At 39.0% G+C, this 26000-nt stretch overlaps 1 protein-coding gene across 1 annotated transcript in view; it reads right to left on the bottom strand.

Moving 5' to 3' along the window:
- The window catches only part of LOC307020637 (vasoactive intestinal polypeptide receptor 2-like), a 71758-nt gene extending 51548 nt beyond the window's left edge, over positions 1–20210 (bottom strand). The window contains exons 1-2 of the mRNA XM_079652147.1: positions 19962–20210; positions 4160–4265 (exon numbers count right to left, since the gene is read on the bottom strand). Coding sequence (XP_079508273.1) covers positions 4160–4265; positions 19962–20012 — 157 coding nt within the window. The 5' untranslated portion in view covers positions 20013–20210. The remainder of the gene's footprint in view (positions 1–4159; positions 4266–19961) is intronic.
- Between the last annotated feature and the right edge of the window lie 5790 nt (positions 20211–26000).

The following is a 26000-nucleotide window of genomic DNA, read 5'->3' as shown; positions in this document are numbered from 1 at the left end:
TCTACTCTCTGCTCACTCCTTTCCTGTAAAATACAGGTCCAGCCCACACATATGCTCCATCAAGGACGGTGCTACAGGCCACAAGACAGTGCACTTAGAACTACAATAAGCATGTTAATGTTAATCTAACAGCTCCGGCGATCCACTAGCACCCCCCCGGCGGTGGTTTTGAAATGCTCCCGATTTCTGAGGTCTCAAGGTTGGCAAGTGGATGCATGTGACATAATTATGTAATGTCTCCCAGACTATTGGAACAACATTCAAATCTATGTTATTTTATATAACCGTGGAGGCATGTGGTGCAGTGGTCTAGTGTGTTGGTGTTGGGATCAGGGGGTCACAGGTTCAAACCCCACAGCAGTCAGCATGTCGTTGTGTCCCTGAGACACTTCACCCCAAATGGCTCCTGTGGGGATTGCCCACAGTGCTGAGTGTGTAAATCGCTTTGGATTAAAGCGTCTAACAAGTGACATGTCATGTAATAATTTTAAAGATCAGAACCATCTACTTCATCAGCTGACATGATTAATTCTGAGGGAACATCCACTGAGACTTCTGTGCATCTACTGCAGGGTTCCCCAATTATATTTACCAAAGGGCCAATTTTTTTCAAGCATGACAAGCTAAGGGCCAAAATGCTATGTGTCACTAAAAGTTGTTTTACACTATGTGCAGATGTTACCTCTATTATAATTGTTGTAGTAGTGGCAGTAGTAATTAAACAAACCCTGTGTTGAGAGTAAAGGAAAAATGCATCCTTGAAACAAAATTAGACCGAAATCAAACATTTATTAACAATAATAATAAATAAATGCTTTAACAAATACAAATGATTTTGCTGTGGTCTGATGGGGCATAACAATAAAACAAAAATAAAAAACAACAGAGTGAACTCTGATCAAATAGTCAAAAAGGTCCACATCCAATTCAGCAAACACTGTAACACACACACACACCCACCCACCCCCACCCCCACCCCCACCCCCACCCCCACACCCACACACACACACACACACACACACACACACACACACACACACACACACACACACACACACACACACACACACACACACACACACACACACACACACACACACACACACACACACACTGGGAAAGACAGGAAGACAGAGAGAGAGTTTCAGTTAGTTACTTTTATAATGTCGTACCAAATTCACCACATTATCAGTTTTAACATTTTTAAATATGTGTACCAAATAATATCAGGCTGTAAATAACAAATAGCATTGTTTTTTTTTTACTTTATTTTTAATATATTATTTTAATGTTGTATTCAATTTAACCAGTTTGTGGGCTGTTGTTAAAAGCCCTGCATTAGCCAAGGTTTTTTATCTATCATATTAATAATTTGTTTTTAATTACGCTGCGTAGCATTTTATTTAGGAAATGAATGTACATATAAAATATAACTATAAAATGGTTATTTTTGTCTTAATAATTATTATACCACAATAGAATTGACAAATTGCAAAAATAAATTGATGTTGTTCACTCACCAATCAGTGAGAGAAGTGAGAGCGGCGGGATGAGGCAACCTTGTCTGATGTTGGGCTTGTATTCTGTTGTGGCAATCCTGAGGCACTGTCCAAGATGTGCACTGGAGAGTCTGTTCCTGTCCTGGCTTTTGATAGCATTCATTGAAGAAAATCCTGATTCGCAGATGTATGTTGAGGGGAACATTGTGAGTAGGAACATAGCAATAGCTCTGGTGTTTTTGAAACGAGCTTGGGGAACCATGTTGATCCAAAAGTCACACACTGGTGCATCCTTGTGTTGAGTTTTCAGCAACTCAGAGCTTCCCATCTCTAAGACCTCCATCTGAAGAGCTCCCTCTTCTATGGAAGGCACCAGCCTTTTGGCCTCTCCAGTCCACTGCCCGTCTGCTGACACAGAGAACGGCTGTCTGAGGAAGAGGAGGATGTCACGTGAGATTTTAGGGGAGCTTTCAAATCGCTCCTTGAAGTTTTCTGCCAGTTTTGACACAAAATCCTTCATTACTGGATCTTCCGGCATTTCATTCTTCTCGCAGTGCTCACGCAGACGTGGAAAGTGCAGCTTCCTCCCATGAATATCTCTCTCCAAAAGGTGCAGCTTTGACCGAAAAGCTTCAACCGCCTCGTACATCTCAGCAACAGTGTGGTTCTTGCCTTGCAGCTGCAGGTTAAGGTGATTTAGATGAGACATGATGTCACACAAAAAATGAACATCTGCTATCACCTTGGTGTCAGTTAAAAAGCTCAAAAACTCATGGGCTTTTTGGCTCTGCAGGCTTGATAAGAACGACACCAGTTCATCACGCAGGTCGCACACCCTCTCCAACACACGGCCCTTGCTCAGCCAGCGAACATCGTTGTGTAGTAAGAGATCCTTGTGTTCAGAGGACATTTCCTCTAGCAACGATCTAAAAAGGCGATGCTGCAGACTAGAGCTCTCACGCACAAAGTTAACCAGTCTCGTCACAGTATCCATCGTTTCTTTCATTTTTCCACACAGTTTTGCGCACAACACTGATTTGTGAATGATGCAGTGAAATGTCAGAAGCGCCGGGTTAACGGCGGAAAGCCTGCTTACCAAGCCTTTGTGCTTTCCAACCATCGACGGAGCCCCGTCGGTTACAACAGAGACGATTTGACTCACATTCAAACCATTCTTTTCGAAGAACTGTGTCAGCTCGTGGAAGATTATTTCCCCGGTTGTGTGCCCGGGCAGAGTAAGCAAACACAGCAGCTCTTCCCGGAATATCTTCCCATCAAAAAATCGTACGAACACAGACAGCTGTTCCATGTCGGTTCGGTCACAGGAGGAGTCTATGGCTAAGGATATAGCCTCTGTTTTCTTCAAATCCGTGAGTAGACTGGAAAAACACTCCTCCGCTAAAACCTCTACTCTTCTGGTTGCCGTGTTAGCCGACAGCGGCACCTGCTTTAATAGCTCTACAACCTTTTTTTGTTGTTTTTCATCATGATTTAAAACTTCATGAGCCATGTCTATCGCACACCGTTTAATTAACTCAGCATCAGCAAACGGCTTCTTGGCTCTAGCAAGCGTCCAAGAGACGTGCAATGAGGCAGCTGTTGCGCTCTCTTGTGCCGATGTTGTTTTCGACATTGTGGAAACAGAGTGCTTGTATGATGCAAGCAAACCTGCTATCTTTTGTGTGCGCTGGTCGGATTTCTCTGGATAGTTAGCATTAAAACTGGCAGCATGAATAGAGGTGAAGTGCCGCTTCAGGTTGTCTGATTTGATTACAGCTACATTCTGCATGCAAATCAAACAAGTCGGTTTAGCATTGACGTGGTCCGGTAAAAAAAAACAATACTTCTCAGTCCAGTCAGTTTTGAACTGACGGTTCTCCTGGTCTACCTTCCTCTTCTTTGCGAATTCCATCCTGGGTTTGAGTTATCCACGGCCCGTTAGTGTCATGTTGGTCAATCGCTGGGTTGGGATGACAGGCGGCTAGCTGGCGAGCTATTGTTTATATGTGTTTGCCGCTATTCCAGGTGGTGACGAGTAAGTCAAGCGCGCGAAGCACGTCTTGCATATGCACGCGATAAGGTCATGGGTCAGGTTTACGAGTGTCGACGGAGGTCAAAATAAAGCGAAACCGCGGACATTTTATTTTATGTTTTTATGTTATAACAAGTGAATGCCAGTAGATCAGCGCGGGCCATGCTATTGCCTCTCGCGGGCCGGATCTGGCCCGCGGGCCGCTAATTGGGGTTGGCTGATCTACTGTTTAGATAGACATTTATAGTTCAATTATGTTGACTTTAATAATAATAATAATAATAATAATAATAAACAATAATACATGTGATTTATATAGCACTTTTCCTGGTGCTCAAAGCGCTTAACTTTGCAATTTGCTTCTCAACTTTATGCAAAATCCAATTGTTCATGTCTTTTATACATAAATATGTGGACTAAAAACATTTCTATCATGGCGCATGTATAAATAGATGTTCTTTAAGCATAACGGAAGTCTTTAATGATTGAAAAGCTATTGGGCACGAGTCCTGGAGAAACTAAGGAAGTGTCTCTAACTGTGAACATTTCTCTAAGGTCAAAATCAACCGAATTTCTTGCTAGAATTTGGTTTAAATGTTTTGACTTTTAGAGTAAAAGAGAGTGTGACCTTTGTGTTTCCCGGCAGCCTCCTCCTCCCTCAGCCTCCTCTCACACTCGGCCTCGTCTCGCTCCACCTCCAGCAGGAAGTTACAGGTGGGATGTCGTCCGTCAACCTGCAGAAGAAGAGAGGGACATTAATCACTCGTCACCGGCTTGAGCTTCAATCTCAGGATCCATGTATCTGTGATCCTCTCCAGAATGGAAGGAGTCATCACATACAGAGCATCAACTAGTTCCTGAACAGTGTCCTTCACATGCTGATATCCAAGAGAGGGAGTCACACAGTCACAAGATGGAGGAATAGAAAGCAGTATTCAATGTTTACTTCAGATTAGCTCCACGTCAGAAATGAGCATGCTTGTCACATGTCTCTCTCCATAGAGGCTGAATCATCATGTTAATCACATAGCTATCATATGCCTCAAACAGTCCTGATGCTCTTCTAGGTAATCACACATCCTGACATGTTCACAGCTACAGTTGATACCTTTGTTAGCATGTGGACTCTGATATTGGAAGAGGACATTCACTATTTTCCCAACAATAAAAACATGTAAAGTAAGTAGAGGTGAAGAAGCTCCACGTGTCTACGTCAATGCAATCCCTTCGGCTAAGGTGAAAAATAAGGGTAAGAAGTGAAGAGCGCATCAAACACCAACGATATTTCCTTCTTTTACAGCAAAACCATATCTATATATACATTTGTAAACCTATAAAGAGAGTGTGTATGTTTTAATCTATTTATCCCTCCATGTGTTTGTCCATTTCTCGCTGGTATTATTAAATTGTAACGACAACTGAGGGAGGGAATTATTTTGAGCTGATAAACAGGAAGAAAGCCAACACTATGATGGACAGATGATTACACGGTTAGTATAAGCTCCTTAAGCCGTGTGTGTGTGTGTGTGTGTGTGTGTGTGTGTGTGTGTGTGTGTGTGTGTGTGTGTGTGTGTGTGTGTGTGTGTGTGTGTGTGTGTGTGTGTGTTTCACAGCTCATACATCCTGCTGGAAAATAAATGCCAAACAACACTGGACAAACAGAAACCATCCTCCATTAATCTGAATATTAACATCTTCATATCTCTCTTTCTATGTATGTGTGTGTGTGTGTGTGTGTGTGTGTGTGTGTGTGTGTGTGTGTGTGTGTGTGTGTGTGTGTGTGTGTGTGTGTGTGTGTGTGTGTGTGTGTGTGTGTGTGTGTGTCATCTGAAGACATCTTTACTCTAACATGAATAGAGTGTTTCTCAAAGCTTCCTTTCATCTATCCTAATTGGACATGGTTGCATATACAAAGTGCATGTTGGAGTATATGGGTGTTCAGAATCATGTTGGTGAACCCTTTTGCTATATGGATGAAGTTTTCCTCTCAATTTTTTGCTCATAGTTTTCCCTCTATCGACTTCCAGACAAACACAAAACTGTAAAATGAATCACTTCCTCTTCAGCAGACAGACACACTTTCAATAACTGGGTCTGACCACAGCACCGGCAGAACTGACATTTATTTTCAAGAGAATATTGATGAAGATTTATTAGACGGGTGGATGGAAAACACTTGGTCTCTCTTTCTCTCTTTCTCTCTCTCTCTCTCACAAAATCAATGTGAGACGCTGCACTTAGAGGCTTCTACATACTCTACTATATTTTCCATTACACTCATCTTTTGATCTTTGAAGTCTAAGACATTTTACTGTCCTCATTCCCACACCTGTCTGAGAGCTGTGTGTGTGTGTGTGTGTGTGTGTGTGTGTGTGTGTGTGTGTGTGTGTGTGTGTGTGTGTGTGTGTGTGTGTGTGTGTGTCAGACAATATTTCATCTTAAAGAGCTTCTGAGTCACCCAACATAAAATCTGTTTATTGGATTGTTTATTGGATATGTTCTGAAACTTCTTATATTCAAATGAATACTTTAGTTTCATTTTCTTTAATAAATTGTTATTGCACATTCTTACTTCGATGTTGTTTGTTTATATGTATTATTTTGTATCTCTTTATCTTTCATTTACTCCATTCTGAAATGGAGGAACTGTCAGGAAAACACATTTCCTCCAGGATAAAAAAAAATTCTGATTCCCATATTTATTTATTTTAAATATTTTTTTTTTTATTATTCTTATATATTTTTTTTTTGTATTACTTTGCAACTTATTTTTTAGATTGTTTATGTTTGCACCACCAGACACCAAAGCACATTCTTTGTATGTGTAAACGTAGCTGTCAGTCCCTTGATTCTGAAATACACAATGATACCTTCAGTTAATGTCGAATGCAGAGTTTTTTCCTTGTATGTTATCCTGCTGTGTTTCATTGGCCGGCCTCCATCAGATTAGCTTTTGGGGGAAGATTATTTTGAGTTTACTCGTCACTGGATTACATATTAAAGCAGAAAGTGGACAGGGATCAGGCCTGCAGAACCTCCAGCATCACATCCAACACATCAAATCTGTGTTAAGTGCCAGGACGAAACAAATGGAGTTTAAAACATGTCACAGGAATCGAGACACACACCAGAGACCTGCTGTCCTCCTGCAAAACCCCAACGTCCTACTCGTTAAAAACTCCAATGCGTTTTTCTCAAATGTACAGAACATGTACGGTCACATCTAACCTGTCTTATAGGGGACGACAAACCTTTCTGCCATATATCATACGTCATTATACACAACTCGTGAAATAAATCCTTGACATTGTCGAGGAAATAAATCCGTATTCTTCACTTTGGATGAAAACACAACTCGCCTTCAGGGAAAATGTGGCATCGGTCATCAAGGAAGAGGAGATTATATTTGTTTGACAGATCCCTAAAGCAAGGACTTCCCATAAAAGAGTCTTGTGAGCTGCGTGTGTGTGTGTGTGTGTGTGTGTGTGTGTGTGTGTGTGTGTGTGTGTGTGTGTGGCCTAGCATTATTATACTTGTGGGGAGCTAAATCTGTTTACACAGTCACGTGTGGGGACTCACCTCCCTTATGGGGACATAATGGAGGTAAGGGGAATCATTAATTTTAGGGTGAAGAATAGGTTTAGGGTTAGGCTTGTGTTGGTTATGGTTAGGGTTAGGATAAGCCTCTAATGCATGTAAGTCAATGTAATGTCCCCTGAAGTCATGTATACATGGTGTGTGTGTGTGTGTGTGTGTGTGTGTGTGTGTGTGTGTGTGTGTGTGTGTGTGTGTGTGTGTGTGTGTGTGTGTGTGTGTCAAATTATAGGGATGCTGTAAATTGTGGTTTCCTGATTTCTTTCATCCCAATAAACGCTCCAGGGGGATTCAGAGCGACATGAAGCTCCACTTCTTCAAACGAGCTCTCCTTGTTCTTCACTTTTATAAATACACTCGAGTTAGTTCTGTGGCAACTAAATGTTTTTTGTACTGAAAGAAAGTCTTCTGTCGGGTTGACAACTTGTTATTCCAGTGACAGCTGGAGGCGTCATGTCTTCAGTTTGTCCTTTCTTTACATGTTTGAGATTGTGCAGGAATGCATTGTGGGAAATCTTTCAATTTGGACTCAAGGATGAACTTCCAAAGTCGCTGTGACCTCACAAAGCATGCCTTTGGTCATATCTTATCATTTATATGCTACTTTTTTTGTCTGTTTTTTATTGTTTTTGTTTACTTACTTTGTGTTTGTTTTGTCTATTTTTCTGTTTTGGTAGACTTTTACATATTTTAGTAATGAGTCAATGTCAATTCTGATTGGCAGCAGGATAACGATTAAATGGAATTATATTCATATAGCACTTTATCAGGTCTTTGCGACTCCTCCACTTGCTTTAAATGTACACAAGTCATCACCCAAACCCCATTCATACAGAGCAATGTAACACTTGCTCAAGTAAGTTAACATTCACACACACTCACACACCGTTGGCCCTGCCATTCGGAGCAACTCGGGATTACGTATCTTGCCAAAGGACATGTTGACGGCTGGGATTGAACCCAAAACTTTACACATATACTGTCAAAGTATATTTACTGTTTGTCAACCGTACGCAATGTTATTGACTTGAATATTGCTAGCATAACATTTGTTTTCAGGCTCTTAGCTGAGCGGACAAAGGTATCTAAGGTATTATTTACTAGAGTAGTAAATAACGTTTCCATTCCACATTAACTTTATGGGAATGTTCCAGGTATTAGTCCAACCCTCAGGTGTCACCAGGGACAATTTACCTTGTAAACACATTATATTGATGGTAAAATGCATGAAAATATAAATAAATGTATTTCTTTTCTTTGCAAAATGATATCTGTGGGATAACGCCTGCTGAGATTTCCATTATCAGGAAAAAATGGATGATGTGGGAGCCAAAACAAAACTGAAAGTAACTGGCTTTGACTAGATTTAATGTTATCCCCAACAATGATTGGTGCTACACTTTGGGTCTTTTCATGGGATTTATTGACAAAACCTCCCACCAGAAGCATAACCACTGGACCATAAGCAGTGTCATTCCCATTTAGGTCTATTTACTTGATGCATTTATATGGTGTGGTATGCATCACAAAGAGTCCATCAGTGGAATAAACCTACATTCACACCCCTTTTATGAGAACCACAACTCCACGGATAGCTGTTCATATATTTAGCGCCTCCATTATACTCCGAGCTGTTTTGTGGATAATGGACGCGAGCATTTCGTGTCATTGTGTAAATGTTCACGCTCTCGGCACAAAAGCAACTGTTGGTAAGAAGGGCACACGAGGAAACAGCGCTGTGCTTAATCATAATAGGTTATGCCTCGCTGCTTGCTGTGGCCTAAATAAAAAAGACAAAACAGCTTTCCGAAATATCCTCCCTTTGATAGAAAAGGAACCCATTTTCTCACTAACATAAAAAATATATGAGAAACTTCTGATTCATGTCATGTTTTTTCAATAAAATGCTCGGAAGAATAAATAAGAAGAGGACAGTACATTTTTGTATAGCTGTATATAGATTGATGCTTAGGTTTCGTATATCTGAGATTAAATTGATTAAATTATTTTAGTTAAGTCATTTGTGGATTAGCTTGTAAAGGTACCTTGTAAAGTCTACCCCCCTAGGTGAAGTCATGTGACCGTGCTAGGGCTGAATGATTTTAAATCGAAATCGCGATTTGAAATGATGCGATTATCAAACCGCAAAGCCTGCAATTTTTTTTAATTTTTTTTAAAAAAAATTTATTTTTATTTTGTGTCAGTCATCCACACCAATCAGAAGTGCTGTGCTCCACATGTACCACCCATTGTTAACCAATCAGAAGTGCTGTGCTCCACATGTACCACCCATTGTTAACCAATCAGAAGTGGCCCATGATAGAAGGTGACAGACAGATTGATCCAATCACCTGCCAAGTATTTTTGAAAGTGCCTGCCCTTTCCAAATGGCTTCCAGTGGAGCTCTCCTAGATGGTTTGGTGAAACCATCTGAGTCAGGTTAGCAATGCTCCATCACATGTTTCTATCACAGGGTGAATCTTAAACTGAAGCTTGACTTTAAAGCAACCCAACGGAAGTTTCATGGAAGTTTAGTTCTTTCACTCGTAGCTCGGGCTGCGGGGGTGCTAGAGACGGAAGCACGTTGACGCGACCTTCCTAGCCGGAGATATGGCCGCATTTTACAATAAACTCCCGTTGGGTCGCTTAAAAACAAATATCGCAAATCGAATCTCAATCGCAATATTTGTCAGATCGCAATTCGATTTTTTCCCAAAATCGTGCAGCCCTAGACCGTGCTGTAGTTCCTTTATAGCCCAACATTAGCCGCCTTTAGCTTAGCGGTGGTGACGTCATGTGACCGTGTTCACATGACGTATCTGGTACATTTAACAACCTTGTGCTTCGTAGTTGTGGTGTCAAACTGCTGCCACTAGAAATACTGTCCATCCTATTCTACAAATGTAGATTTGTAGTAGCAAGAGAAGATGGAAGACTGCTGTTTGGACATCAGTTGTGTTTGGGCAGACATCTTAATTTAAAAGCCTATAAATTGTTGAGAGTAGCAGCGATAAACGTTGGTTACATAAATGATGTCTCTATTTTGATAAATGTACGCTTACAGGAGTATTTCAGTCGTGCTTTAGATCTCTTTCCCTTTTTGTCGTTTCTTGTCAAAGAAGCCATTTTAACGCTAACATCTATTCCTCTAGTTTGACAAAATTGTTGCCTGACTTCACCGCCAGCATTATAGTGTAGGTGTGTAGATTTTATGTAAACCAAAGCTTCTTGTTATTCCCTCTGGAGGTGGAAATACCTGCTCTCATCTCTATCAGCACTGCCAGTTCTCCGTGTGGGCGCTCGTTATGATTCAATACCACAACAGATTCTGGGGTTTAGACAAAAGGTAACAAACAACCCAATGACACAAACACCTTCACGGATAATGCTCGTTTCTAGGTTTCAGTTATCTTTCACATGTTGTAATTAAGTCCAGACCCTGGAGAAAGTTATTCCAAGTTGTTCTTTTAGTTCTGATCTGGTTCTTGTTAACATTGTCTTGTTACAAATGAACAAGGAACTGTTGACATGAAGTCAAATGGACCAACAGGTAACTAATGAATTGAATAGTACTGTTGAAGTCATCCTGAACACACTAGGGATTTCATTGAAATCCTTTCTCATGTATTTGTAGATTACCAGATGATCTTACATACATATTTACACCACTTATAAAATATCTATCTTGACAAAATGAGCTACAATCACCTTTGTCTAACCACGTTGGGAGCTTTTAAAAAGCACCGTGGTTCAACAACACAATTATGCAACAAACAAACAGGGTATGATTTAAGGCGGGGGCTTCCTTGTGATTGAGAGGCCGTTAGAGTCTTCAATTTGACCTTTTCTAGTGGGTTCGTCCTATAAAGTTAATTCTAACATATTGTTCGCATAAAAATTATTGTTCAGCTATGGTTTTACTCTCTTTCTTGTTAGTGCTAGTTCCAAAAAACCCAAGAAGGTGATACAGAAACACAAAACCTAAGGCTTCAATATACAGAACAACTCAATACAATGGTTGACGTTCTGGCGAAGAAGTCGACCTCTGACATACCGTCTAAAATAAAAAGTATTTTAGCTGCTTTATCATTCCTATAGTAACATACAGTATGAGTCCAGTGATTCATTCGAGTACTGAGAATGGGCAGAAAGCGTTGTCACAAGGCACATCACCTAAAGCTCAGTTGTAGTTAGTAGTAACAGTAGACAATGATTCAAAGATGGTTGTTGCTGCAAAAAAATAAAAAATTCTAAAACGTGGGTGCTTCACGAACATTTTCTATTTGTGTCATGGTGGGGATTCAAGATAAGAGACACCAATTGAAAGTCCTGTCAAGTGTGAAGGATGTCACAATCACTCCAGCTGTGATGGGGTTGAATTGAGGTCAGAAAAGGGTTTCAGCAGAGCATTGAGATTTCAGAGCAAATATTTATCTTTTGGATATAAAATGTCATCCCTTCATCATTTGTGTCTATTAGTCATTCTGTCATATGAATACTTGAGTTATGGCCCACATTGTGTGTTTCTGACCACCCAGAGACAGACCTCTTCCTCTCTCACGAGAATGTGTTGATCTTTTCATCAAGACATGTTCATCACTGGCTGGAGAGGTGTCAAATCTGACCGTTCCCCCTCGTTACAGCACTGTATGCCGTTTTAATCATGCCTCTCAGAAAGAAACTAGACTCAATCTCACACGCTTGTTACAAAGATTTCGACTACAAAGACATCCAATTAGAACGGACTGAGCTTGCAGCTGCAGGGCTCGATTTTATAAATGGCCCGCTGGCCTGGAAGCACTATTTAGACACCCCGGGCCAGCATAACGTACTTTCCACTTGCCTGCTCGGGCCACTAAAAATATTGCTTTAAAAAAAATAATTGTCCTTTGGTATTGGTATTTTGACTTGCAATTTAGTTAAATTGTTTCGTTTATTAACGCTACAGCATAGCGTTTTGTGAGTGCGCGCCACTACAGACTATCGAGCCAGCTAACCATTCGCCAAAAATGTTTTTAATACCAACGGTAACCGGCCAAGCGCCGGACAAAAAACAATGAAATGTTTTAGCTCTATGAAACCTGATTATATGATTCTGTTTTCTTCAAGTGTGTATTTTGTTGGTCGAACGCACTTATTGTAAACTGATTTTTGGATTATCCGACCGCAGCCCTGGTCACCTCTCACACTCAAAAACCGCCATCTTTGCTACGTAATAATAATAATGGCAATGTTAAAGTGGACCTATCCTGCTATATTTGAATAATATAGTGTAGGACCATACCTATATAAGGCATATTTATACTTTTTATTTTTCAAAATACCAAACAGATCATGCATTTTAGCCATTCCTCATTTCGCTCAATTTAACACTGTCTTTGAATGGGCTGATTCTGTGAGAACAGCACCATCTACAGGCCTGGCATATGTACTACAGCGTCTCCAGCGCTTTCCAACGGCAATGTCCGTGGCTGTCTCCTCCTGATTGGTGGAGTTGGCCCAATAGCCGTAGCGCCACTTCTGTGACGTCATAGAAGTGTTCAAATCTGGATCAGTCTGTATCAGATCCGTTGAAGCCCCTTTTTAAGAGATTTGGGTATGGAGGAAAATAGAGAGGGTTGTGTTTTCTGACACTTGGTGAGTTCCCTGGAACACCGGGGGGGGGGACACATATTCATGTAGAAAAGACGTACAAATGTGCATTTTGCATGATAGGTCACCTTTAATGTAATTAGAAGATTAGCCGTTAAGGTTCCTCCGGTGAACACAACAGTATACAAAGACAAGTTATACCTGTGGATCTTGTTCACTATTTAGATAACATACTCGCTATACTAGGGTCAAAAACACACCGTGGTTGATTTTATATGCGGCCGTTTGAGAAACTACTACACGGCCACATTTTACACAACTGCATAAGTGTTTAAATTGTTATATGCCGTTTAGTTTGTGTTGTGTATTCACTTGGTAAGCATTGTACTAAAGGAAGTATTCAAATTGAGACAGCACAAAAGTATTAATGTAAGTATGATAGTCAGAGTGTTTCCAATAACAAGTCTGAAGGGGGCTTGCAGTAAGTCTTGACGTTTCATAAAAGTGAATGTCAGCCAGAAAAGAGCCTCCTTGTGTTCAATGTCTCTGTCTGCTATGGACTCTTGACTGTAATAAATAGAAACCCTGTAAATCATTAATGATATTGCTCAGTTTGGTTTGCTCCCCTCAGGGCAACAGTACATAATACCACTGGCAAAGAAAAAGGTCATTTTATCCCATGTGCAATTACTGCGGTCGATGGTATAACATCTATCGTTGCTATGAGAGTGGAGGCTTTGAAAGGAATTAGACACAGGGTAAACTAACGAGAAACCTTTCTTAATTTCCATTGAGAGATAGAGCGTAAGCCCGTGAGTTTATTTGGTTTCTTTTCTCATTAAGTCTCTGATTTCAATGGGCTTTGATGTCTTCTTACATGCATTTCTTTAGTTAGTGCGGGGCTATTTGAGTTGCTTCTTTATATATGTTTAAATCCGTCTATAATGATGGTTTTCTGTCATGGGATTACTCCTATTCTGCTCATGCTCACTACCCGGGCAATTTTCCCTGGCCGTGTATTTTCAAATTATAGGGCACTCGAGCTGGTTTCTCCAAAATGACCTACCCCACCTTTAATCAGTTAAACAATTGTTTCTAAGCAATCATACTGAAATATTTTCGATGCTCACAGGTGAACATGTTGTGCTTTCATTTGGTAGCGAATCTAATATATTAAGCTGAAGTTGATGATTATCTTCATTGATTATATGTAGTTACAAATGTCGGACAAGACAAAAAAAACACAGGCTGTCATATTAAGAATGCTTGTTTGGTCTAAAATTAAATAAATTTAAAAAATCCCAAACCTGAAACATATCTGTGCGAGGACTCTTTAAAGTAGTGACACTACATACTGATATACACCTGAACATCAGCAGGAGAGGACTCTTTAAAGTAGAGACACTACATACTGATATACACCTGAACATCAGCAGGAGAGGACTCTTTAAAGTAGAGACACTACATACTGATATACACCTGAACATCAGCAGGAGAGGACTCTTTAAACTAGAGACACTACATACTGATATACACCTGAACCTCAGCAGGAGAGGACTCTTTAAAGTAGAGACACTACATACTGATATACACCTGAACATCAGCAGGAGAGGACTCTTTAAAGTAGAGACACTACATACTGATATACACCTGAACATCAGCAGGAGAGGACTCTTTAAAGTAGAGACACTACATACTGATATACACCTGAACATCAGCAGGAGAGGACTCTTTAAAGTAGAGACACTACATACTGATATACACCTGAACATCAGCAGGAGAGGACTCTTTAAAGTAGAGACACTACATACTGATATACACCTGAACATCAGCAGGAGAGGACTCTTTAAAGTAGAGACACTACATACTGATATACACCTGAACATCAGCAGGAGAGGACTCTTTAAAGTAGAGACACTAAATACTGATATACACCTGAACATCAGCAGGAGAGGACTCTTTAAAGTAGAGACACTACATACTGATATACACCTGAACATCTGCAGGAGAGGACTCTTTAAAGTAGAGACACTACATACTGATATACACCTGAACATCAGCAGGAGAGGACTCTTTAAAGTAGAGACACTACATACTGATATACACCTGAACATCAGCAGGAGAGGACTCTTTAAAAGTAGAGACACTACATACTGATATACACCTGAACATCAGCAGGAGAGGACTCTTTAAAGTAGAGACACTACATACTGATATACACCTGAACATCAGCAGGAGAGGACTCTTTAAAGTAGAGACACTACATACTGATATACACCTGAACATCAGCAGGAGAGGACTCTTTAAAGTAGAGACACTACTGATATACACCTGAACATCAGTAGGAGAGGACTCTTTAAAGTAGAGACACTACCTACTGATATACACCTGGACATCAGCAGGAGAGGACTCTTTAAAGTAGAGACACTACTGATATACACCTGAACATCAGTAGGAGAGGACTCTTTAAAGTAGAGACACTACATACTGATATACACCTGAACATCTGCAGGAGAGGACTCTTTAAAGTAGAGACACTACCTACTGATATACACCTGAACATCAGCAAGAGAGGACTCTTTAAAGTCTTATTGTGAGTCGTTTTGAGTAAAAGCATCAACTAAATGTAATGTAATCTCTGTTCTTATCCCGGGTGTAAATATCATCTAACTTAAAGTAAATCTTTTTTATGAAGCTATACTCCTATCTAATATTTGTTTAGAATTGCTTTTGAATCTGGACTTGAGACCCCAAGAATCCAAATGAAACTGTCAGATTACCAGAGATTCCCACATCTAACACAGACCTATTGTGGTGTGTATGTGCTATAAATCGTCTGTTGATAGATTATAAGTGGATTCTCTTTCTACAAATCCAATGATGACGTGTAGTTTAATAATATCATGTATTATAAAATCACTCATGAACTACATCGGGATGTTCCAGCTTCTATTCTTAGCCCTGTTCTTTTTGGGAAGAGCTTTCTTCCAGCATCAAATATTTACACCAAACTCCACTGACTTTATGGTGGTCTTTATTGTGAGAATAAAGCAAACAAAGGAACATTTAAATTAAGCATTTTTGAAAGAAAGCATCCGTCCAAGTTATAGCTGAACTGATTTAATTTACACATCAAAATGTTTCCTTGTGCAGTGCCCTTGAGCCAAAGACAGACTTTAACTGTTACTGCACTATTATGCTTTTTGGGGTTCAAAACAGAGCCGGTCAGCTAACCAATCAGAGCAGACTGGGCTCTGGTTTCAGACAGAGGGTGAACAGAGGTGCTGCAGCACAGGCAGTATGAGAAAAAATAAAGAGCTTTTTGAACATTAAAGCATGGAGACATGTCACAGTAGAGACACTACATACTGATATACACCTGAACATCAGCAGGAGAGGACTCTTTAAAGTAGAGACACTACATACTGATATACACCTGAACATCAGCAGGAGAGGACTCTTTAAAGTAGAGACACTACATACTGATATACACCTGAACATCAGCAGGAGAGGACTCTTTAAAGTAGAGACACTACATACTGATATACACCTGAACATCAGCAGGAGAGGACTCTTTAAAGTAGAGACACTACATACTGAGATACACCTGAACATCAGCAGGAGAGGACTCTTTAAAGTAGAGAGACTACATACTGATATACACCTGAACATCAGCAGGAGAGGACTCTTTAAAGTAGAGTCACTACATACTGATATACACCTGAACATCAGCAGGAGAGGACTCTTTAAAGTAGAGACACTACATACTGATATACACCTGAACATCAGCAGGAGAGGACTCTTTAAAGTAGAGACACTACATACTGATATACACCTGAACATCAGCAGGAGAGGACTCTTTAAAGTAGAGACACTACATACTGATATACACCTGAACATCAGCAGGAGAGGACTCTTTAAAGTAGAGACACTACATACTGATATACACCTGAACATCAGCAGGAGAGGACTCTTTAAAGTAGAGACACTACATACTGATATACACCTGAACATCAGCAGGAGAGGACTCTTTAAAGTAGAGACACTACTGATATACACCTGAACATCAGCAGGAGAGGACTCTTTAAAGTAGAGACACTACATACTGATATACACCTGAACATCAGCAGGAGAGGACTCTTTAAAGTAGAGACACTACATACTGATATACACCTGAACATCAGCAGGAGAGGACTCTTTAAAGTAGAGACACTACATACTGATATACACCTGAACATCAGCAGGAGAGGACTCTTTAAAGTAGAGACACTACATACTGATATACACCTGAAAATCAGCAAGAGAGTATTCTTTAAAGAAGAGTTTAGTAGAGTATAGGAGTTTGGAACAATCTGTGCTCAGAAAAAGTTTTGTATGTGTTCTTTGCTTGACATCAGTTGGATGAAATAAAAAATAAAAATAGAGAATTTAGCCCATTTGAAACAAAATCCCCAGCACGAACAATGGTTTGGTTCAGGGACGTGCAAAGGTACGGGCTAATGTTGCCCGGGCAACGGCCCGTTTGCCATTTTTGTCTGACCTGCCCCTCTGGAGAGAGCGAGAGTTTTTTTTGTTTTCTACTGTGGCCGAATCAACATGATCAGCCCACAATTAGTATTGTAGCGTCTCACTGCAGTAAAAACACAACTTGTCAGCGTTGTCATCGGCCCCCAGTCACGTGACTTTGTTTACAATCTGACAGCTGGAAGCAAAGGAAAGCCCTCCGAGTCCGGCCTAATACGGCTATGGTGATCACACCAAAATGCCTGCCTGGCGTTAGAGTATAGGGGACAAACCAGGGGACTTTACTTCCTCTGGACACCGTCGGTTATTTACAAAAAACACACCTAAATATACTTGTTATTGTGCTTTTGTCTTTCTGTGTCTTTTCATCTGTAAACTCCCTCAACGGGGCCGCGCACTCTCTTTTCTTGATTGCCTTCTCACGGGTGAACAGTTCAATGTCCCGCTTTATTGTAGGATTTCTGCCATGTCTCCACTTTAGTTTGACCATCTCTGTTATGAAGTTATGGAATTCTAAATACATAAGTAATTATATACCTCACTGTTACTGCGCTCATAAAGAATGATAAGAATAATGCGTATTGAACTGGTTTAATTAATTAGTGAGTTAATTTAAGGTAATTTGTTAGAAGCCCCAATTTATCAGTAGCCTATGTCTGCCCAGCAGTTACAATGGTCAAACTACATTAAAACAGAATTGTCCCCATTTTTCTTTAATAGTTACTAACATTAGATATTTTAATGAGATATGGACCGCAAAACAAAACATTTGCCTGAATAACGAATTTAGCAGTTGGTCATGAAAGTCAATGAGTGTCACTTGCAATGACAGTGTTGTGTTTTTATTACATTACATTACATTTCATTTGTTAGACGCTTTTATCCAAAGAGACTTACATACTCAATACTGTGGACAATCCCCACAGGAGCAATTTGGGGTGAAGTGTCTTGCCCAGGGACACAACGACATGCTGACTGCAGTGGGACTCAAATGTGCTACCCCCTGGTTCGAAGTCCAGCACACTACCCGCTGAGCCACAGCCACCCCATTTTATTGTATGAACCTTTTACATTAAAAACAAGGGGTCTGTGCACGTCCCTGGTTTGGTTTAATTCAAGCGAATACATTTGCATTTCTCTGAGTTTCTATCTTTATTGTTTATTGCACTTATTGCAAGTTGCTTTGAGTAAAAGCCTACTATCTCTACCAACAGTACCTAATTTATTCTTCAAATTAAGTAAATCATGTCCGACACACAAAATTCATCCCCGAGTATAAAAGCGGGAAAAAGCGTTGAGGGTTTTTGTAAAAGGTTTTTGTGCGTACATTAGGTGACATCAGTGAGATCCTTAAACCCTCACATTTGTTTTGGGTGATGTGAACATTTTGACAGCCCGGTCTGCTTTCGGTCAGAGGAGGATTCTGGGAAGAGGGCAGTGTTTATCCCAAGGTGGATCAGCACTGGGATAACAGCCTGAAGACGGCTAAACATTAACAGACAGCAGCAAGATTATTCTCACTAATTATCTTCATTACTGATACAAGAAATGTTTTAGGACAACATCAACTGCCCTGATGTTTAATCTCTACAGAAACAAACAATTTCATTACGGATTCATCTGCTAATTATTCTGGAGTGTGAATTTAATCAGTATGTTGGTAAAAAGTGTTTTTCAGAGCCCAAGAAGATGTGTACAGTTTGCTTTCTGTCATTTCAAATCACAAATATATTTAGTTTATGATCTCATAGGAGGGAAAGAGGCAACAAAACCTCACATTTTTCGAAGCTGTAATCGGGAAAATGTTGGCTATTCACTTAACCCGTTTAGCCCTGAGCACGTTTTTCAGGTCTCAGACTCGAAAATCACATTCCCAGAACAAATGACTATATCTTCACTTCTAAAAAGGGGTAAATTCAGTCTTTTTTCTCAAAGCAATGATAAACCTGTGAGTTGGATGTAGAAAAGTCAATATAGGTGTTTTTGTTTTAAAATAAATTCAGATTGAACCTAGTAAAAAAAAAAAAAATTATATTGTCCGTCGAAAAAACAAAACATTACTTATAGTGAAAACCACCCTTCAATGATGGGATCGGAGACTAAAAGCTTTAGGAATCCAAACTATAACAGAGTTTATGATTTAAAAAAATAATAATGATTCATAGTTACGTCTTTAAAATGTCAGATACATATATATATATTATAATTCTAAAATATAAATACAAAGCCAACGTGACATTGAGAATTCAGGTGTGGTCTGAAAGATAATAAAAAAGGCAAAGCTGACAAGTTAGGATTTGTTGTCTGACAAATACATAAATACATAATAAAACCAAATCACAAACATATCTTATAGACTAAAATACAATAAGATTTGGGGATTTTTTTTCACATGACATAATCATTAAATCAAGCTTACACTAAGACATCAGAAAATAAACGACCCTAAATTAGGACAACTCCACACACATGTCCATATAATGAGAATATTATGAGCAATATAAATGTGATATTTCACCATTAGTAATGACAATAACAATGTCAAATCTCGACATGTATCTTTCATTTTTGTCATCCAGGTGTGCAATTGAAATTAGTATCTGTGATTTACATTGTAATGCTAGAAACCACAAATTAAGAGTCAGCACCATTTGTGTTTGATATGAAATCGTGTGCATTAAAACATCCTTGTAAGTAAGTAGTGCAGATAAAAGACTCACCATGAGCAGAAAGGTGGAGAAACACAAGATGACAAAAAGCAAACTTTTCATGTTTCCTCCTCAGGTAGAATCCTCTCACAGGTCCTCACGCAGGTAATAAATACAATCAGGAGTCCGGACTTCATTTAAAATCCACTTTAGTATTCTCCATCCCGACAACAGGGTCAGAAAACAGTTTTAATTCCATGAAAGTGCAGAAAAAACGGATGAAAATGCATGAGAATCCAGTGATGGTGTGTATCCCCACTGTTTCCCTCCACTGAGATAACGTGCAGAGAGAGAGATCAGTGACCTGCAGACAAGTCTCCAATGATGAGCACAGAGACTTCCGGTTCTGTATTTCAAAATAAAACCGTAATTTACCTTCACTTCCGGAATGCCCCTTCCCCCGCCATATTTGTTCTGGTTGACGATGGAACATTGATTGTCATGATACAACTATAGATATTTGGAAAATGCTTATAGTTGCTATTTGTGATGGGAATTATGGCTCTTTGAAGGGAGCCGAATCTTATGGCTCCGTTCCTTTCAAAGAGCCTTTCAAAAGAGCCGTTCAAAAGAGCTGCTTTTTAAAAGTTGGCGGGGTTACTAGTTTATCTGCGAAATAATCACCAGGATAACGATTGACTTTATTGCCAGACCTAATGTCAATAACCGGCATTGTAAACATGACACAAGGTGGCGCCATATCCATTTCATTCATGTCAGTAAATGTACTACTTTGAATTTACCCTCTTTATGTGTTGCCTTGTCTTGAATGAAATTCACACAACTCTTAATATTACATAGGCTACTGTGTTTTTAAGTGGCGACGGAGATTATTTCTTGACCCTACTTTAAAGCATATTTTAACTTTACAAATGGTATGCTTTATCACTGCCTGGGTTTTGGTTGAAGTGCATCCAAATGCTGCTGCGTTTTCGCGTTTGGCTCATTTTCCATCCGAAAATACGTAGTCTATCTGTCCTGTACAACCCGATATCACGGCAAGACGTGAACATGTGACGATTTACCATGCTGGGAGACGTGAAGATGTCACAATTTCGTCCCTTCAAACCTGACAGTTACACAGTATTGTTAACCCGTGTTAACCAGTGGAGAAATAACCGGAAATGCCAAGCAAATGCTACCCCGACGGTCGGTTGCTATTGTCAATATTAATACAATAATGATTTATTTTTTAATAGTCACACGCGATTACGCCGATTTTCTTGTTTCACCTCTTTTAGCAGAAACAAAGGCTACATCAATGTATTAAATCGATGTTAATCCATGTGTTTGGATGTGGAATTAACGGACGTGACGTTGTGCGATTGAGTTGCCATGCAACAGCTTCGGTTCATGTTAATTTACAAACTCTTCAACTACAACCGTAGTTATATTTAAAAACATGTTAGAAGGCCTCACGAAATACTTTAATGCAAATTTAAATTTAAATGTGAAGGAATGTGCGTATAACAAAATACATCGGTGATAAACGAAACCGGAAGCTGACGTAGGCAAGATCCTCAGCTCGATGATTTGGATGGTTTAGCCGCAATGCATGCTGGGATTTGGTGTTTATTTGATATGAAATCTGAAATATTTTTTTAAAAATAAAATAATACTTTATTCCGAGTGTGCTTGCTTTTCTCTTTGAAAGTCATCACATAACGGCCTTGTAATACACGGTTCGGCCGCATTAAGTATTACATATCTGCTGTAATTCTCTATTTATAGAGCCCTGCTGAGAAGACTTCTAGACAAACAGGAAGAACTGCCGCCAAAACTGAAAATGTGACGTGGATCATAAATATATAAGCAATTACACAACATCTTACATTTCTTTAACAATACCGTGTAACGATAGAATAGAGACGAGATGGTATTTGTTTTTGTTCTTATTTTGGCTTATTTATTTTGGCAAGTATACGATTGACTATTGACTTTATTAAGTCAATACTATTGACTATTGACTATATTAAGTCAAGAAGCCTAATAAAACGATACGATTTTGATGTATTGTTTCCATACGACATTTTGGAAGCAAATATTGTACTTTCTACAGTAATATTGTACTTTTACTCTACTATTAAAAATATCACGATACAATTAATAAAGTTTCTTCATATTTACATATTTCATTCAATGCTTTGAACATTACCTAATCATTAATATTCCTTGTTCTTTTATCTTACAAAATACATTCTTCATGGTACAATAGCCGTTAAACAGGCCCTATTATGCTTTGTGGGATTTTCCCTTTTCTGTAGTTTGTCATATGGATTTCTGTGCATGTCAATGGTCTGCAAAGGATTCCTTTGTTCCCTCCAGATGGAATTTTCTTTCTCTTTTTGAACATGAAAGCATGGAGACATGTCCCAGAAGAGGCGCTAAATACGAACCTGAAAATGAGCAGAATGTGGCCTCTTTAATTGGCCCATGATGCTTACCACCTGCAGTTCAGAGTTTATCCACTTCTTTATTACCAAAAGACTACAGACGGCAGCTATCCAGGACTCTTTTCATCCCCGCCAAATCATTTCTGTGCGGACTATCAGAGCCAAACAGAAGCCCTGTGTTAGATGTTTTCCCACAATACACTGAGAGGGGGGGAATAACAGGGAGCCGGGGTTTGTTTGTCTAAATCCAACTGTGAAGTCTGGATCCAAACACTCACTCACCCCACAACAACCTTGTTACCTTGGGTAACCCATAACCCTAACTCTAAATACATTTGAAATGATTTCACTTTTTGGTTAGACATTTGAAGAAAAAATGGTGTGATACGCAGCTATTGTGCCTATTATTTTCTTTCTTTAAAAGAGGATAAAACTATTTTGGACGTTTGTGAATTTGTGGAAATAGTTTCTAAGTTTGCATATTAAGCAAATTAGATTGTGTGTGATGTTAAATGGAGTTCATTTGGAAAACATGGAAGTACATTTATTGAACAAATATATTGTATTTTCTGTTGTATTGAGTTTGCTTCTTCATTTCATAATATGGTGGAGGAAAATGTTCATATATTCATATCATTTCATGTTTTCCCTCTGTCATTTTGCTTTTGTGGTTCCTAAATTGCGTTATTTGTATTCCACATTTAACATTTGCTGCATGAAAAGTGTTAATTCCAAAGGCTAAATTCTAACAAATATGGATTAAAGGAGACTTTTTGGTAGCAATAGTGTGGTGGCTGTCCATTTCCAGCCGCCTCCTTGGGGATGTTTTCCCTTTGCCTGTTGTGTGGGCGTGGTGGCTGTCACTCTGGCTCCCGGCTCACCTGCTGCAATCAGCTGTTCACCCTCACACCTGATTCTCATCAGCCATCTACAACGGCATATCAGCAGAGGCTCCACAACCTGTCGGCGCCAGATCGTTGTTAAACCACAGTGGTAAACCTCCAGGCTACTCAGCATTATCAGCTACCTTATTTCTGGATGTTCTGACGCTAACGTGTTTTCTTCCTGTGCTCCAGGATCATTCTCTGACTGCCGTGTTGTCGTCACCAGCCTCCACTTCCTCGCCACTCCTGCCGGATTATCCTTCCCGCACCTTTTGTTCACTAATAAACCCTTTTTGAACACTCTGCCGTGTCCTGCGTTTGGGTCCTCTCAGATATCGTAACAAATAGTGTATGTGCATTATAAACCCATCCTAATCTGGTTAATGTTCCCTTCAAATAGCAGGAAAATATGGTGCCCTTGGCTTTAGACCAGGTTTTTTTTGGTTAGGTGCTCAAGCTAGCACTATGCAAAAAGACTGCCTGAACATATCTCATTTTAACATCAACACTACCATGTGTACATGGGCACAAGTATATATAGGGCCTACAGTGATACTTACACAATGTTGGCACTTAGCGTTAAAAGGACATTCTTCTGAAACTAGCTTTGACTGTTGTAGGCCTACTGCGCGGATGTGAGAAAGGGCGCTCTAAAATAAATATGTATCCACTTCAATGAGTCTTTCAGATTTACAACTAGATTATGAAAGTCTTTCTTTGAAATCTAGTAAACTTCATCGGGGAAACACACAGTTTATCAGCTAAAGTCACCTAAGATCCGAGTGGAAACTTTATGATTCAGTAGGAACACTCAGGACATTAATACATGCTCCCGTCTCTTTTTATAAATGCACATATCTCAGGCTACATGGTTTCTGTCCTGGCAGCTACCAGCTGTGGGTGAAAGTATCAACAAGACATTAATATGAGCAGACAGAAAACATAAAGCAGTCCCAGTAATTTATGACTTGTGTATAAAGCCGGATTTAAACAGCGTGCGTGATGTGTTAATAAAAAACCTTAAACATAGTAAACCCTGAGCCAGATAAGGGTAATAACTTATCATTAAGTTTCTCAACTCTTATTTATTTCTTATTTTTGATATTTATGATTTATTTTTGGCACATTTTTCATTCCAGGGGAAAATTGGGTTTGCGAAAGTTGTTTCATTTAAGAAAAATAAATAAAATACATATTTTTCTTTTCTTTTGAAAAAGGTGCAAAAGTAATTCTAAAATGAAAAAAGTATAAAAGATTACAAATAAATATATATAAAAAACATAACAAATATTTTTACATATTATATAAACATAAAAAGTGAAAGATACGTTTATTTTATAAATATATTTATATTTACATAAGACGTTTACGATTGTACACATTGCAGTACAATATATAACTCAAATAAACTTTATGGACATTTATTTTTTCCTCAAATTTTCTAATGAATTTAAATTAAATCAAAGTGGCTGTATTGGTAAACATTTCAATAATTTATTTTGCCAAAGCATCGGAGTACACAACATTTTTTTCCCCCCTCTGTGTCTCGGTACCCACATGCATTAACACTGATTGGACATTCATGCTAAATTAATGTTTTGTTAGTTTTGAAATGGTTTTATTATTTTAAATATTGCTCACATTTCAGTTTCGAGTTGGAAAAGAAAATTAAATTGGTACCTAATTATCCTTTTTGCTGAGTTGAGTTTCTTACAGTATACTATGTGGAAATGTACTTTCCAGTTAATTAAGTGTGATAATTCATCCATGTAACTCAATGATTATTTTTGTAGTGCCTATAGAATACTCCTTAACGGCACTCCACCATGAACAAGGTATGCAAATGTCTCTTTCAATAAACAATTACATTACATCACATGTTACTTGTTAGACGCTTTTATCCAAAGCGACTTACATACTCAATACTCAATCAACTGTCTCTGCAGACTCCCCCCTTTTCTCCAGAATGTATTTTATAGTCTTGATGTGGATTTATACTCTATACAAACACTACCATGACATCTAGTGGGTAATCACGCTCTGTGCAAATTCTGCTCAAAAACTCCTCATTTACTGTCCACTTCAAGAAGGTATCTTTTAATTTTACATAGAAAATATAGGCTGTCTAACCTAATGAGGTCAATAGCAGTGTAAGCTCCCACATTACAGGCAACAGATGAAATGGTCAAAGGTCAAAGGCTTGTATCCCTGATGGCATGTGTAAGGGATTGGTAAAGTGTGGTGGGAAAATAGTTGAAGCCTCACTAGTTGTATATTTTGAACACACCACAAACAGTTTTGCATATATCTGAGATATAAAAATAAGTATAGAAAGATCAATCAGGGAAACATCATGTTTAAATAAGACTGTACGTGGTTAGTAGCCTATCGCACGGGCTGATTCCTGTACCATTTAATTTAGATTTGATATATTTAAATTGGACTACTTTTAAGACAATACCAATAATTGTATTATTGTCCTACAATTAATGATTTGTATAGGGAGTGGGAACAAGGCAACTGACAGCAGTAGAGGATCAATTACCCCGAAATATAGCTAAATTAACACATTTACTGATACCTGACCCCTTAAATGCATTTTACAATTTGTGGGACCTTGAAGGCCTAGCCTATTCTTTTTGTTAAAATATAAAAATGTTAGACCATTGAGACAACTTTGTGTGTTCGGATCCAAAAGAAAACCAACACAAATAAAAAACGATGGACATCCCACTATTAGGCCTATAATAAAACCATTTGTTGGACTTGATATT

This window comes from Notothenia rossii (assembly GCF_949606895.1).
Source record: "Notothenia rossii genome assembly, chromosome: 9".
NCBI classification, from domain to species: Eukaryota; Metazoa; Chordata; class Actinopteri; order Perciformes; family Nototheniidae; genus Notothenia; species Notothenia rossii.
Note: the sequence above shows the minus strand (reverse complement) of the source record. Positions and strands in the feature narration are given on the sequence as shown.